Source organism: Maniola hyperantus, chromosome 9 (genome assembly GCF_902806685.2).
Source record: "Maniola hyperantus chromosome 9, iAphHyp1.2, whole genome shotgun sequence".
Lineage (NCBI taxonomy): Eukaryota > Metazoa > Arthropoda > Insecta > Lepidoptera > Nymphalidae > Maniola > Maniola hyperantus.
This window is the reverse complement of record NC_048544.1, coordinates 10452170-10469658: the sequence shown is the minus strand read 5'-3', so window position 1 is coordinate 10469658 and position 17489 is coordinate 10452170. Positions and strand designations below refer to the sequence as shown.

At 35.8% G+C, this 17489-nt stretch overlaps 1 protein-coding gene across 7 annotated transcripts in view; it reads left to right on the top strand.

The window, feature by feature from the left end:
• Positions 1–726: 726 nt before the first annotated feature.
• Positions 727–17489, top strand: part of Rilpl (Rab interacting lysosomal protein like) — a 33030-nt gene continuing 16267 nt past the window's right edge. For 5 of the 7 annotated variants that reach the window (XM_034972175.2, XM_034972170.2, XM_034972171.2 and 2 more), the window contains exons 1-3: positions 727–1144; positions 7213–7345; positions 9869–10008. In XM_034972175.2, coding sequence (XP_034828066.1) covers positions 845–1144; positions 7213–7345; positions 9869–10008 — 573 coding nt within the window. In that variant the 5' untranslated portion in view covers positions 727–844. The remainder of the gene's footprint in view (positions 1145–7212; positions 7346–9868; positions 10009–17489) is intronic. The other 2 variants (XM_034972172.2, XM_069500672.1) reach the window with 1 other exon arrangement.

Genomic DNA, 17489 nt, shown 5'->3' with positions numbered 1-17489 from the left:
AAAGTTGGTCCCATTTAAATTTGGTGAAGATCTGATGAACATCTTCGAAGATAGATACTGGAACTCCTCAACGGATAAGAGTAAATTGCTCGCGATCAGTGTAATAGCTTAGTAAACAGTAGATTTTTAACCAGTCATAGCATAATTCCATGGGGCCACTAAAAATTGTGAAATAAAATTTTTTTACAAAAAAAATAAAAACCGACTTCGATACACAAACACTAAAAATTGAAAAATAATTTAATTTATTACCGAATATATTATGTATACAAGAGTTGATATAGTTCCATAATAATATTTTTTGGGGTCGGTGCCAATGAGGTGCCATTGTAGAGTCTCATAAAAATATGAAGTCTAGACGATTCGCGCAGCCAAAGCTAATTGGCACCGGCACCAAAAAGTATTATTATGGAACTATATCAACTCTTGTATACATAATATATTCGGTAATAAATTAAATTATTTTTCAATTTTTAGTGTTTGTGTATCGAAGTCGGTTTTTATTTTTTTTGTAATTTTTTTTTATTTTATTCCCCCTTTCATTAATTTGGTATAAAATAACACCGTTTTCTTGAATTATTTAAACATGTCATAATATCGATATTTATGTGCTTCGATTAAAATAGCTACGATAATTAGGCCCTTCGAGATCGTATGTCACATCACTACAATATGCTTGACGCGCGTGACGTAAATTGGTAATGACGTTTGTCATTCTCATCTTCACTGTCTTCATTCATTTCAGTTTATAATGTGGTAATAATGGCGCACCTGCAAAAGGTGGATAGTTTTCTGTAACATTATTTTTTTATTGTGAGGTGGAGTGAAAAACAAGGTGATTTTAATGCCGTACCGCAGGCGCTTCTCCGCGAAAATGCCGGATTTCGATGATGAGGTGACCGTCGTCGATGTTTACGATCTGGCGTCCGACATTGGAAAGGAATGCGAAATAATCATCGAGAAATACGGCCCTGAAGCCGTGACTGCTCTGTTGCCGAAAGTGATAAACGCTCTGGAACTGTTGGAAAACTTGGCCGTGCGTAATGAGAAGGAAAATCAAGCGTTGCACGAACTTACGGCGAAGATATCACAGTTGGAAAACGATAAGATCGAAAAGGCGGAGTACAGACAGCGTTTCGAGAAGGTATGTGGTAGAGGTCATTGTTATTTGGTGATTGAATGAGTACGTACAGAAACATGAAACGCCCGCTGTAGTTTCAACATCTATAAACGCATTTGTACAAATTACAAAAGCACTATTAAGTATTCTGATGGATATTGCCCGACATTGACATCACAATCGGTCTTTGACGTCAGTGTTTCTTAATTTATACTATTCTTTACTCCTAAATTATGTGCCTATGTAACTAGCTCTGGTTTAGTGCCTACAGCTAACACTAAAATTATAACATCATCATCCTATGTTTTGAGTTTGAAAATTCAAGTACCAGTTAAGTAGTACCATATACTAATCAACCAAACAGTTTCAATTCAAATAATCAATATTTAAAATTATCATAATTTTGATAACTATTCCTCTTATCTTCTGTCTCTTCTTTGTACCATTATAAAGTTAAAAATAAAGAGAACTGTAGGTTTGTAGAGATAGATCTTTATACAGTAGACTCTATTGAATAATTGGATTGTCTAGCTCTTTATAGCTGTGTGCGTTTCCTACAGTTTTTACTTGCCATTCCCTGATGAACTAGTTCCTTTGTATGGTCACAAATTTATGAAAGGAACTAAGTGTAGTTCTAGAGCTAACTTGTAAAAGTGTCTAGGAATTTTTATAAAGGCATGTTTACATAGAAATAGGGACTGTTAACAGTTCCACTAACATTATCAGTTGGCAAGGTTGTCTATGTATTTTTAAGTAAGTACTTTCACACATTACTTGATTAAGAGTATGATTAGACTAATTAATGATTATTATCAGATGATAGTGATAATAACCAGGGGTTTTTAAAATCTTTCATAACCAGGATTGAGGGTTGATGGCTTAAAATAGGTTACCCATCTAGCTACTGATTTAGGATAATGTTGCTTAACCAGCACATTTGACTGACATAATTATATGCAAATTTACAAATAAGCCCCAGCATCCTAAGTCAGTATAGTGGTTAAGATGTTAGTCATGTATTAAGGGGGTTGGGGGTCCGATTGTGAGCACTTATCTCTAACTTTCAGAGTTATGTGCATTTTAAACAATTAAAAATTACTTGCTTTAATAGTGAAAGAAAACAGTGCCTGCATGCCTGTGAGTCCTGCACAATGTTCTCAAAGGTGCGTGAAATATACCAATCCACACTTCGCCAGCATGGTGGACTATTGCCAAACCCTTCTCATTTTGATAGGAGACTCCTTCTCAGTACTGAGCCGGCGATGGGTTGATGATGACTAAATTAATGTTATAAATAAGGTTCTTACAGTTTGATCTCAACTAGTTATGTTAAATGAGTCATAGTTATTGGTATGAGGCATGAACTGGTTAGTGTGATGTTAATAATGTAATTTAAATATATGTATAAATATAAGAAAAAGCTGATTGACTGACTGACTGATCTGTCAACACACAGCTTAAACTACTGGACGCATCGGGCTGAAATTTGGCTTGCAGATAGCTATTATGACGTAGACGTTATGAAAGGATTTTTGAAAATTCAATCCCTAAGGGGGTAAAATAGGGGAATCAAATTTGTGTTGTGAAGTAGCGTAATGCTTTTGCGGCGGGGGCACATCCCGCACACCTGCACGTCACTCACGCCCGTACCGGGTTGGCGCAGGGCTGTGCGGGTGTGCGGGGTGTACCCTCCCCAATAGCCGTCTCGACCTGTAGCGTATAATAAGTTATATGTATCATGTTTTATTTATTGTGTAATTTATAAAAACATGTGGCTTATGAAAATCAATCAGATCAAAATTGTATTCTAATTTGTATTGTAAAGCAATTTGATAACTAACCACCTTGACCAATATGTACAATATAACTTCACAAACAACTGTAGGAATTGCCTTGTTATTATTAAATCTTTAATGAACAACTGCTCATTCATTCACTGCAATACGTGTTATACAATTTAAATTCAGTAAAATTATGTATGTACTTAGTTAAGTACCTATAGTAGTAAGTAAGTTAGTAGTAAGTTACTAAGTACATACCTACCCCTTTCATTCCCTGTTGTTTTAATACATTAAAAACATAAAAGACGGCTTTTTGCATGGTTATGGTCAATAATGTCCAAAAAGAAAGTTTTAGGTTTTATATATATAAGATGCATAGTTTATCCGCAAATCGCAAAGACGAATATCCACCTTTAAACACGCCCGGGAATAGCCGGAATAGTTGAATAGCCGTTGCGGGACTTGGTTCATTTTTCCTTAATAACATACACTATCCAATTATTTGTATACTGTTTAGTTTTTATAATAAATAGTAACTTAATTTTTTTTTTTTTTCAAATATTGATGAAAATTGAAATCAGCATATTATACTTATTTGATAATAGGTAAGTCGGTACCATTGATGTTGGAATCCCCCTCTACTTGATGAAGCATGTGGGCGGGGCAGGCGAGCCGCGGATATGAGCAAACGCTCATATCAAAGTCTTTTGAGCACATTACTATGGGCCATTTTTGCCCAATTGTCACCGTGATTAGAGCTGCCGTACAAAACTCGAAAAGATGCCGAGTTTTACTGTAATTATAAGTCGTATGCGAAATAAAAATGTGAGTCCGGGTAAATAAAGGAATTTCTTTCGTCCATAAGATAAAAATCTACTAAAATATTTGTAGATCGAGGCATAATCTCGAAAAATTATATCGGTTGACAATGTTAAGAGCGTTCAACACAATTACCGATTTTTTTGGAATTATTCATGTGCGAAGTGCTACAGATATTAGGAGTAATAACGAATAAAAAGGTTGAAATATTTAAGAACAAGCCTTTTTTAAAGATCTATTGCTAATGAATTATTAATTTTACTGAAAAATAATAATCCTATCAAATCCTTATTCTTGCGGAAGACGTTTACTAAATTATACGATTTTGAGTGCGTCTTTAGTTAACATATAACCACAAAAACACATATAATAACACATTCTCTGGTTATTTCTAACAAAGACATTTATTTCTAACATACAAAAACTACAGTGATATCAAAACTCAGTCTTTCACACGGTAAATACTCAAAGCCCCGTTTGTTTTAGTGGTTTACTAAAACATCGGAAACACACGAGTATCTCGTAATGCCTACAATAAGAGAAGATAGACATAGCAATGCTAAGAAACATAAGGCCAAGCTATCCATACGAATACGTCCATACGAATAGTCTTACAGTGTCACTTAGAAGAATATAAGAACTGTATTGTGGGCACTAAAGCCACCGAAAGCACATGTGCACAGAGCTTGAAGGTTTTCTTTCAGAAAAAAAATCCTTAAAGTCACATTTGTACAAAATTTATTGGAGTACCTTAATTACAAATTATAGACCTATCTCAGTGCTAACAATGCTTTCAAATGTCATCTAGAAAATTCTGAACAACCAGCCAGCCAGCTTCTTGAATAGACATAACATATTATTATCTGAGAATCTGTTTGGTTTACGGAAGGGAAAGTCTACAGAAGATGCCATCAACCTTCTGACTGATCAAATTGTTAATCGTATAGAAGCTAAGAACAAAGTAGTAGGCGTGATTATTGATCTCACCAAGGCTTTTAATACCGTCTCTGTTCCTATTCTTGTAGGCAGATTAGAAGCTATTGCTATAAGGGGATATACACTAAGTATCTTCAAGGATTATCGCTGCGGTCGGGGAAAAAAGATGGCCAGCAAACAAAACAAATTCATACAAAAATTTCCTTCATTTTCAAACAAACAAAGAACTTGCGAAGTGGTCCCACGCGTCAACGCTCTTAATTTTGGGCTTGCGTGTGTCGATAATTTTATCGATAGTGTATTTTTGTTAATAAAGGCTAAACATCTTGTGGTACCTATTGTTATAAGTTAGTAACTGTTAAAGTACTATAGCATAATTTATAGTAGGTAGTAATACAACAATAGTAGATCTATTTATATAATAAGACTTCCTCCGGCCTGACTGACAGACTGATCTATTTACTATCTAGTCTATCAATATTCTTATATAAATTCTATCAATCCGCACATGGCCAGCGTGGTAGACTACGACCAAACCCTTCTCACTCTGAGAAGAGACCCGTGCTCTGCAGTGAGCCGGCGATGGATTGATCATGATGATGATGGACAACAATAGATTGCATATTTTATACTTTGCCAAAACAAGACGGGTATATCATGGATTGACTAGGTATTCTAAAGAATGACTGAATTATAGACATTTCCGGTACCATTATTGATTTTGAAATCGTAAGAACAGGATCTCGGCTGAAGTGAGAAGATTGGTAACTTAGGTAGGTACATACTGATATTTAACATACATATAAGTCGAGTTGAGAACCTTTTTTTCGAAAGTCTGTTAGAAATCGTCATGTATGTAAATAAATTTAAACAATGCCATACCATCTTTAACTGCCCTTTAAGATAGCCAATAATTATGACTTATTGATAATTATTATCGATATCGACTTCCAATTGTTACACATCACTATTTGTCAGTGGCTTGTGTATTGCCAGTGACGTACAAAAATGTTCACAATAATTTAATTAATTATTTTTAAAGTGATTACTTCGAGCGACATGTACTTTATATAGTGAAACATGTTTTTCAGATGTTTGCACAATAAGCACAATAATTATCAACGCTTGGAACATGATATTAGGAACTGAAAATATTTATTGTGCAAATTTTTATCATAGCTGGCAATACAATACTTGAATGGTACTTCAAAATCAACCCTACCGTTAAGAAGATACAGACGATTTTTGCTTGTAATTTTTTGACCAATAGTAGAGTCGCGATGGCTGTGTTGCTGAATACGCTATTCTTTAAGATAGTGTGCGAGGTGGCTCGCGCGGTTTTCATACAAAAGTAACTTCATCAGCGTTCTATAGTATTTATTATTCTAGGGTCGGTACCTACATATTATGTATTGTATATATTTACAAAAGATTCTCTGAGTTGATGTAAGTTTAAAGAACTCTTTGTTTCTAGCTAAATAAATAAAATAAAATAGCTGTTCTGACTTCTGTTGTGTATTCTTGCCTGACTGTTGAGTTCATCAAATATGCTAATTACTTAAATTACTCATTGAAATGAAAGAATGATAATTACTTTAATAATTAATACTTTACCTACTCGCCTGTCGTAAAATTCTGGGTATGAAAAGGTTAAGAGAGGTCATGTCACTTCCGAATTTTACGAACTGGTAAATGAAAGGCTTCCCTGATTAACGTACTACCTACTTACTCATCGATTTACGTTGTAATTGTACTGACTTGTCTATGAAACTACGATGCGCATACAAGTAGATAACTCTGGTGATTTAGAGAGAATGGATTTTCAGAAAATTTTGCAGTTTCACAAAACTGATTGCATGATTGCCTCAAATTTTGTAATTGACTGAATAAAATGAGTTCTACGAGTTTACTTTTAAATGAATTTACTCTTTGTTTGGACGTCCGTTGTACTGCCCGAAAGACAGTCGAATAGCCTTTCAGATTTTTATACATTCTGAATACACAACCTAAAATTATCTAAAAGAAATAAAAGGGGCAAATAGAGAATTAGAACTGTTACGCGTAAAACAAAACTATGGGCATGGGTTTAATAAAAACTGCGATGCGATATGCGAATCTTTCCATTAGTCACATAATGGTAGGAGTTTTCTTGTGCTTATAATGCGGTGAATTCCCAGACCCTCCCGCATACAACTCGACAGAGAACAAGATTTTTAAGTTTTACAGTTACTATTAGATGTTAGTGATAATGACTGAGACCCACGGCAATGTGCTCCATGAGGCACGGAGGAAACAAAAAGGCATTAGTAATCGCATTCATAGGTGTTGTCATGACTAGGACACGTCTCCCAAACTGTGTCTATAATTCGACACCTGTCGTGTCGAGATGTCAATCGGGGAGGGAACGCCTCGCAAACCCGCACAGCCCTCGCGCCAACCCGGTCTGGGCGAAAGGGGTGTCCCCCCCGCCTCATACCTTATACCGGATTGCCATCTCGACCTGTCGCGGACTATACATGTCGTTCACGTCACTATGAAGTATTGTCTATTGTTCAGGAAATAGAAGCGATCGAGGAGCAATGGAGGACGGAGTCAGCCGAGCTGGTCACGGCAGTGTCCAGGCTCCAGGACGAAAACAAACGCCTTCGACGGACGATCAACTCGCCTGCGGACGGTGAGTTGTGGAAATGTATGTTTTATTGCAAGAAACGTGTGTCGTTTCTGTGCAAAACGTTCCAATATTTATTTACCTACTTACTAGATGATGCCCTGGCCTTGACTTCGTTCGCGGTTTAGGTTTTAAAAATACCGTAGTAGCTAACTCTTTGATTTTCCGGTATGAAAAGTAGCTTATCTCGTCTCCGGAATGCAAGCTATCTCTGTACCAAACAGTTAATGTCCACGATTTCGTCTAGGATGATTTAGGTATTTTTAAGTCCCTTGGGAACTTTTTGATTTTCCGGTATAAAAGTAGTCTATGTTGTCTCCGGAATGCATGCTATCTCTGTACCAAAAAGTTGATACTCACGAATTCGTCCAGGATGATTTAGGTTGGTTTTTAAAAACCTGTGGATACTCTATAATTATCCATGATAAAAAACCTATGTCCATCTTCGGGATGAAAGCTATCAAAAAAGCTTCGGGATGAAACAGAGGCTCCAAATTTTGTTAAAATAGTTTAGTTGGGCTCTGAAACGGTAACAGATAGACACTTTCGCATATAATATTAGTATGGATAGCTCGTAGCTCGTAGCTTTAGTTTTAAGTACGTATTTTTTTTTTATCACCACTAAATCATCTTACAAATAAAAAACCGGCCAAGTGCGAGTCAGGCTCGCACACTGAGGGTTCCGTACTACAGTCGTATTTTTTCGACATTTTTCACGATAATTCAAAAACTATTATGCATAAAAATAAATAAAAATCTGTTTTAGAATGCACAGGTAAAGCCCTTTCATATGATCATTTCACTCACTTCGAAAGTTGAAAATACTAATTATTTGTTCATGATCACAATTTAATTTTTTTGTGTGATCTAACCCTAAATTCACGGTTTTCAGATTTTTCCCCAAATGTCAGCTATAAGATCTACCTACCTGCCAAATTTCATGATTCTAGGTCAACGGGAAGTACCCTGTAGGTTTCTTGACAGACAGACAGACAGACAACAAAGTGATCTTATAAGGGTTCCGTTTTTCCTTTTGAGGTACGGAACTCTAAAAATTTGCCAATCAGAAAGTGTAAGATTTTACCTATTCTGAATAAATAATTTGAGTTTGAGTTTGTATATAAGCATGGATTTATATAAAACTTAGGCAACAAAGAAAAAAACGGCCAAGTGCGAGTCAGACTCGCGCACCGAGGGTTCCGTACTACAGAACATGTAAAACGGTAAGAATCACCTTTGTTAACGAACCGCAAAACTAACTTTGTTTGCAGAGGTTTATTATTAATATCAAAAAAAACATTTCTATTGATTGTTATCAATAGAAATGTTTTTTTATCAGTAGAAATGTTTGTATTTTTTTCGACATTTTGCATGATAAATCAAAAACTAATAAGCATAAAAATAAATAAAAATCTGTTTTAGAATGTACAGGTAAAGCGCTTTCATATTATGATAAGTACCCCACTTGGTATAGTTCTCACTTAGAAAACTAATTATTTGTTCATGAACACATTTTTTTTGTGATGTAACCAACCACGAATTCATGGTTTTCGGATTTTTTCCCTTGTGCTATAAGGACCCACCTATCTGAAAAATTTCATGATCCTAGGTCAACGGGAAGTACCCTATAGGTTTTCTTGACACACACGACAGATAGACAGACAACGATGTGATCCTATATAAAGGTTCCGCTTTTCCTTTTGAAGTACGGAACCCTAAAAACACAACGTAAAACATGAAACAAAGTTGCTCCTTCATATTATAAATGTTACGTGTCTTCCTTGTAGTTTGTTGTAGAAACGAGCTCATAGTAAAATATAGAGGCTATGCCAAATAAAACGATATTTTAGGTAAGATACGCTACTGATACATAAGAAAAATATTGGGGTATATAACGAAGACGTAATAAATAAATTATAGATAGATAAGAAAGGTAGGCAGGTAAGTTGTAGTTCTTAAGTAATTGATTGAATTAACCGTGAGGAATTTTAAGATGCTGCTTGATTTTTTTATCATTGAAAGAATAGATACTAAATATAACTATTTGAGTTTAAAATGTTTGAAATTCACTTCAGCAGTTTTTCGATTGGTTTGATCGATGATTCTTAAGATCTAAATGCTAGCGCATTTGTGCAAATATAGAGATTTTCTAAACACGCATATAACAAGTTATGCATTACATTCGCTGGATCATCTCGCCAGAAGACATATTTGGGACCAATCGTTGGTCAATTCTAACCTTAATTTTTAGTACATCGATCGGTTCAAGTTTGCCTGTCTGTCTACACATAATAGAGTGTGCTAAGGAACTATTTTATCTGGACCCCGATTTCCTCCCCTCGTTTTACTATCGGACCGCGAGGCATAGTAAATTTGTGCACCTATCAAACATAGTCAAAATCAAACATAGTCAAAATCCCACGGACTCGTACTAAGCGATTCGCTTCCTTGTTAGTATATAAGTAGAATAAGTAATAGAATAAGTTCAATGATACGGTTGTTTGCTAAAAAGGAAAACTTTGTAATTTGAATAACGTTTTATAGGTACTAGCGCTCCACCCTCGCCCGCGCGGGAACATGATCAAGAGGTGCTCTCGCGATTGAGCAGCACGGCCGAGAAACAGAGGGCCACCCTCCGGCACCAGGAGCTGCAGCTGCAAGAGAAACAGCAACTTATTGAAAGTGTAAGTTATTTGTAGTTTCTAGCGCTCCACCCTCGCCCGCGCGGGAATATGACTCGGGATGATGTAAGGATCCAAATTTGTTCAGGCATTTAGGAGTTATAGGAAAATAAAGATTCTGATACATATAACATACATGAACCCTGAAAATGTTACGCTGCTTTTTTGGGCAGTCGAGTAAAAAGTAATGCCATGACTTGTATCGTTAGAATTCTTACATTACCCGAGTGGCACTGGTTATATTTTAGAAAATAAAATCAATATGGAGGATGTATGGCGCCATTTTTAGAAAAAAAATATACTTTTTAGTTCGTTTTTTGGCAGGACAGTAGAGTTTATTAATATTTTTAAATTACGTCTTGTTACCCACTACGGTTAGTTGGGCTTTTAGTCTCTTGTGTATGTGCTTCTTCAGTTCATCGGTACCTTTAGTACGAGTTTGCACATCTCGACAACGTTGATAGATTTCGAGTATCAAAACCACCAAGACACTAACACATAGATTACTGTAATCTGTGCTATAACGTCAGAGAAAAATAGACCCAAATCTTGTTGTTTTAAAGTAGTTTTATCCTCACACATAGAACTGTCGAACTTTATTATTGGAGCTCCCGAGCGCTCGCCCTGTAACTACTCTTGTCGTATATTCATGAAATTAAATTCTATTCGGAATTTTCGTTACAATAGGTATTTTAGTTCTTAATATTAGGTATATGCGATCTTACATAATAGGCTACTTGACACTTTTTTTAAGTTGGTCTTAAATGGTTAATATTTGTCCTATTATATCAAAAAAATAAACACTATATTTTTTTGCGCCCTAAAAACCGTAAAACTTTAATTTAAAAATATATTTTTCTTAGACAGGTAAAAACACTGTCGGCCATGTTTGGCCGATAGATTATCTGTGCTCTGACGTCATGCATTTGTAAACAACAGCATAACCTCCCAAAGTTTAATAAACATGATTTCTATACTAGTTTACATGAAAAATATAGTAATTATCGTTATTGTATCATCCAAGAATGTAAAAAACGCATCGATAAAGACCACAGGAAAGTTGTGAATTAGAGTGCCCAGTGAAATAAATATACGTAACACGCAAAGACTTGCTTAAAGGGATCCTATATGACTAACAACTTCAACCCAAATTTATTTTTGCAAAGATCACTTTGTTGTAAGTCTTACTTAATAACTTATTCAATTTATAAAGAGAAAACGATATTTTTTTACGTTTACTATGAGTTTTTAGAAATATATAAAAACTAGCTTATGCTCGTGACTTCGCCCGCGTGGACTTCATAAATTTCAAACCTCCATTTAACCCACTCAGGGGTGGAATTTCAAAAAATCCTTTCCTAGTGGATACCTTCTCTTTACCTACAAAGAACACACCCACCAAATTTCATGTATCTTGGACCAGCTGTTTAGATGTTTAGGCTGTGCGTTGATATATAAGTTAGTCAGGACTCTAAATTTTATATATATAGATACTGCGTTAGTCCCCGCGTGACATAGGGATGACATTTCTTTGTTTACATATTTAATGACGTCACATCATGGCTGACAGCGTTTTCTGCGTTTCAAATAAAAATAAAAATTGTATTTTTTTAAATTGGATTTATATATCCATCCTGCGTTTTTAATAATTGTTATTGATATATTTCGTTGTCTTAAGCAAAATACTATAATAAATAATCATTTGTTGGACAAAATTAGATATGAGTCAAGTAGCCTATTATACAGCTTCAAAATTTCGGAAATTCGAACCTGAGTTTAAGAGCATATTTATTATTTATACACCTAGCTTGTGATAATTTTTTTGCTTCTGTAAGTGCAACTTTAAAAAAATGTCTTAAACAGTTAGTTATACTACACATGTCAGTTAGCTTTTAAAAGTCGTGGAATACTTCTGTAATAAGCACTGCAGTCTGTTATTATTGAATTTTCTTGGGAATCAGAACAGTACTCCATTACTTAGAATATATTATGTATATACAATAGTAGACCATTCAATATGGGGGTACCCATGTTGAATAATCTACTATTATATAATCGCTCTCCGCCGCTCAAATAGTTCTGAATATTTCATTAGTAAATTGCAATTTAACTTTTACTTTTTGTTAAATTATTCATAGTTACATCATGCGATAACCACTTGCATCTCATAAGATATTATAAAATTTGGAGTGAAATGGTTTTTTCTTAATTACGCAAGCTCTTAATTAATCGAGTGTGTCCACTATCCAGTCTGCACATAGTATTAATAATACCTTTAAATCTTTTATTTTGGGTTTACGCTACGTAGTTATTTCTTAAACCGGAGTGTTGGTTAGCAAATGTGTAATAGGCAGACATAAATATACATAGTAGATATACTATCACACAAAAATCTTTTTCCAATGTAATCGTGTATAATGTAACATGTATAATTATTAATTACATACAAGAGTAAATAAACGCCAGTCTGGTGATCTCATGTTCCATTACGTATATTACATCACCTTTTTACCTAAGAGAATGACACGAACGACCTAAAATTTTACGACACGCATCACCTTTGCTTAGCTAATCTGGTGGCGTCGAAACGACCGAATAACCCCAGCCAAAAGGTTGATCCAAAAGGGTACCTAAATGTTTATTATACTAAAGGTCTTCGCCTATTAGTCGGGAGTCGGGACGTACAAGTATACAGGATAGGGTATAGGAGCAAGGACTGGTAAGTCATTTGATAACTCTGACATTTTCATAAGTTATACATTTTTATAGGTGTTAGAGTTTTTATAGCGTTTTCCTCAGATTAGTCCTTTGTCTTAGAAAACATTTTGCTTATACCTTAATCAATCAACATGTAATATTGTACACAGATTTTCCTATAGCCTAGTAAATGAAAGTTTATGGGGGTTTTTAGGGCCATAGATTCCGTTTTTAGGTCTTAACGGCCCTTAGGATACTCCCAACAAACCCTTCCCTTCTAAAACTACAACATAATCACATTTATTTTAATTTTGGGCTATTCTGGCCGCCTTCGTTTACCTACTCTTTATTACTTATAAGGTGAACATAATTATCATAATATTATCATACACTAAAAATCTTACCAGTATCAAAAAATAATTAGTTGAGCATAATGAATCGATATTGAAATGTAAGTTTAAGTTATTGCTGGTTCCGATTGCTAAGATAACAGGTGAAAGTAAAGTAGAGCATTGGGTAATAAATCAAAACCTAGATTATCTGTTAACAAATCTATAATTCTATACTAATAATATAAATGTTAAAGTATGTCTGTCTGTTACCTTTTCATTTCTCAACCACTCAACCAAAATTTAGAGCCTCTATAGCTCAACATTTTAGGAGCGGACTGAATTCCGAAAGGTCGGCGATTCAAACCCCACCCGTTCCACTTAAGTATATTATAAGCACGCCATAGTCATAATTAACATGGCTAGTAATCTTTCAAAAAAAAACTATCGAAATTTGAGGTAGAGAGCGTGTATCCTGAAGTAGGATATAGGTTACTTTTATTCCGGAAAAAATCAAAAAATGTCCACGAGATTATAGAAAAAATCCTAGATCCCCGCTAGATTACCAGCAGTGGCGTGCACAGGTTTGAAGCCAGGGTAGTCATTAGTTAGCTAGGAACCTGCTTATTGGCAGGTCATAATGAAAAATATGCATTGAGCTATTACAACTGGGGTAAGCAGTGCATTTATGCCTCTATGACGTGCACGCCCCTGATTACCAGCTAGTGGCCAAGTATACGTAATATTACATTTGCGTTATATTATTAACATTACGAACTATAACTTACTGATAACTTAGCTGTCCGGCCTCTACAAAGCGTAGGAAGGGAGAATTAATCTTTCCTAAAAATTTAAATTACAGGAGTACTTCTTAATCCGATAAGCGATCTTTCGCTGACGACGAAAAAATAAAATTATAAAGCTCTCAGAGGTATTTTTAAGGTCACAGATAATACCGAGGGGAACTTAGTCGTCAAAAATATAATATCAGATTGGACCAAAACGATAATTCAATGGGAACATTTAGGCGTGACGTACACTGGCAGAGTGATGTCGAGCTTAGATGTGGTCTTTTTTGAAGCCCGGTTTCCACTTAAGTGGAGCGGAGAGATGCGTTCAGTCGACCAATCAGATTCTTAATAAATGACGTGAAAAATTATCACGTCATCTTAAAAAATCTAGTTGGTCGGTCGTTTGAACACATCTCTCTGCTATGTTTAGATGGAAACCGGGCTACGGCGAGTGGAGGCGCGGCGTGTGGCCCGCTCAAATGCCACTTAGCGCGCCGCGCCTCCTGTACCAAATGTAACACACAAGACACACAAGAAGTACACAAAACTGGTTTTAAGTTGTTATCAAAAAGACTTCTCCCGATTCCACTCCGCCTGTAGGTATGCGTTGACCCTTAAAGAAAGACTTAAGATACTAGGAATAAGTGCCCTGATCAAATTATTATTTAGGTATTTGTTGTACATGTTATTTTTCTGCAAATATATTTGTTAAAAAAATGGGTAAAACAACTAGATAACTGTTCTGATAAGTTATTTTTGTTCCTGATTATCTCAAGCATTTTAAAATACATAGTTCAAGATTATTTGCGTGATTGTGCTATTAAATCTAGATACCTAAGTCTGCATGCCGGCCTGATGGCCTGATAAAGAATAGTAAAGATTAGTTTATAATACTCTTATCTTAGAAGTAAGCTTGTAATAAACTTCAAAACTCTAAAGAATCGGCAAGAAATTCGATATGTAAGTAACTCGGAAGTTCGAAGTTTAGTTCATTGATGTGGTCAATTTAGTTTCCCCGGAAACTAACTCTTACTTCGCTAACTCAAGTATAGTTCGCGAAAGGTCGAGATGGCAATCGGGGGTCGAGATAGCACGGGTGTGCGGGGCGTCCCCCCGTATTCATGATTGCGACGACCAAAGAGAGGGGGAGAAATCAAATTGGCTTCTGAAAAATGTTCTTTAAAGCGACTGTCTGTTACATGAACCGTGATAGGACACTAGACAGTGAAATTTTCACAGGTGAAAATTTCACATGTATTTCTGTTGCTGCTATAACAACAAATACTAAAAAACAGAATAAAATAAATATTTAAGGGAGCTTCCATACAACAGACGTGATTTTTTTGCCGTTTTTATAGATAACTAGATGCCCGTGACTTCGTCCGCGTGGATTTAGTTTACTTAAAAATCCCGTGGAAACTCTTTAATTTTCCGGGATAAAAGTAGCCTATGTCTCCGGAATGTAAGCTAACTCTGTACCAAATTTCATAAAAATCAGTTGAACTGTTGGGCCGTGAAAAGCTAGCAGACAGACAGACACACTTCCGCATTTATAATATTAGTATGAATTAGTATAGATCCCTTCGTGCGACTTCGTCCGACTCGCACTTGGCCGGTTTTATGACATTCGTTCGTCAATGCAATTATTCTACATTTGTCTATTCAACTGTAAGTATATTCTGCCGCATCGCATACATATTCAGCATTAAAATTTTACATTTGTTGGGACGGAGCTCGGTGGTTCGTGTGCATGCATAATCACCTCAAGCTATTATGACGAACAGTTACCGCTCGTTAGGCGAGTGCATGTGACATGATATGTAACATGACGTATATTTAATCAAGATTGCAACTGCAGCAGATGTATGGTATTTTCTACGTTGAATAGGCACTGCAAATTCATGTACTCGGTTCCTAAACGAAATAAAGGTGGTGATTTAAGAATTTTTCAGCGCTGTAAAATACAGAATAAATAAATCAACGTCGAATTTAATTGTGTCATTTGAAATTTGGACATAAGTCTCTTGTAGGGACTTCCACACGCCACGGTCTTGCGCCGCCTGAATCCAGCGGCTCCCTGCGACTCATCTGATGTTGTCCGTCCATGCCCATTGCCACTTCAGCTTCGCAACCCGCGTTGAGCTATGTCGGTTACTGTAGTTCTCCTACGGATCTCCTCAATTCTGATTTGATCACGTAGAGAAACTCCCAAGTATAGCTCTCTCCATCGCCGGTTGAGTGACTCTGAGCTTTCTTATGAGGCCCATGTAATATTGTAAATTAATTAATGTATGGGTATTATAATATTGGTATGCGTAATTATTGCGTATAAATTACACATGGTACATCACATGGTACTTGGTAGCGGTATACCGGTACAGTGCAATGGCATTGAAAGTAAATCCATCACATGACTAGATACGTCCAAAGATAGTGGCATGCGATACATGAAAGTGTTTGATTTCTTTCTGATGGATCTATTATCAGTTAACAAACTAGCGGTTTTATGATAGATAGTATTAGAATAGGCCCGGAACTGTTTAAAAAAAGCTTCCGAGTGTTTTAAATCTTTCGTAAAGCGAAATGACGTTTGAAATCTATCGACATCTATCATTGATAATGTCGGTTGTGGTTGATGATCGTGAATCCCTATTTGCTACTTAATATTATTGGTAGGTAAATATTAAAGTGTGTCTGAGGGGTTGTTTTTCAATCACGTCGTAAAGGAACAACAGATCGTCATGATTTTTTGCATGGATATAGACTATAATTACCTGAAGATCTGGAGCGTAACATATCCACTTGGGCTATTTTTTACCCCGGCAAAACGGATTGTTCCAGCGGGATGGCATGCTATTTTTACGCTTTTGTCCTTCAACCACGCAGCAACAGATCAAAGGATCCACCTGATGTTCCCCATGGATATGGTGGTCGAAAGTGACATAGACTACTTTTCATTAAGGAAAAACAGAGTTCTCACGGTTATTTAAAGAACTTAAATCCACGCGGACAAAATCACGGGCATCATTTAATAAGTAATGATAAGTAAAGGTAAGACAATTTATAAACATACTCGTAGTCGGGTTTCGCTGTTAAATTAAACCTTTCTATAGTGAAAGCAGTATATAGAAGTCTGCCTGTATAGTGAAAGCTGAGAGAGAATTGGCGGCTTTAAAAGCTTAGTTCGTGTATCTCTGCTTATAACTAGGAATAAACGTATATTTGTTACTTTATATTTTTCGTTTCGTCCGCGTGGATTTAATTTTTAAAAATCCCGTGGGAACTCTTTGTTTTTTCGGGATAAAAAGTAGCCTATGTCCTTCTCCGGGATGCAAGCTATCGCTGTACCAAGTTTTGTCAAAATCGGTTGAACGGATGGGTCGTGAAAGGCTAGACAGACAGACAGACACACTTTCGCTTTTATAATATTAAGTATGGAGGAAGTATGGATTATTTTGATTGTAATTAGGTATGTATTCTGATTGCTTACCATAATCACTATCAGCTTTCGTGACCAACTCATCATAAAAATATACAGCCTGAGGTACGATTTGAACCATGGAACTAGGAATTAGCTCAGCTTATTAAACAGCTTATATACAGGGTGTCACTGTGTTATTGTTAAACTACCTACCTAAACACGATCCAATACCAATAACCATTTTCC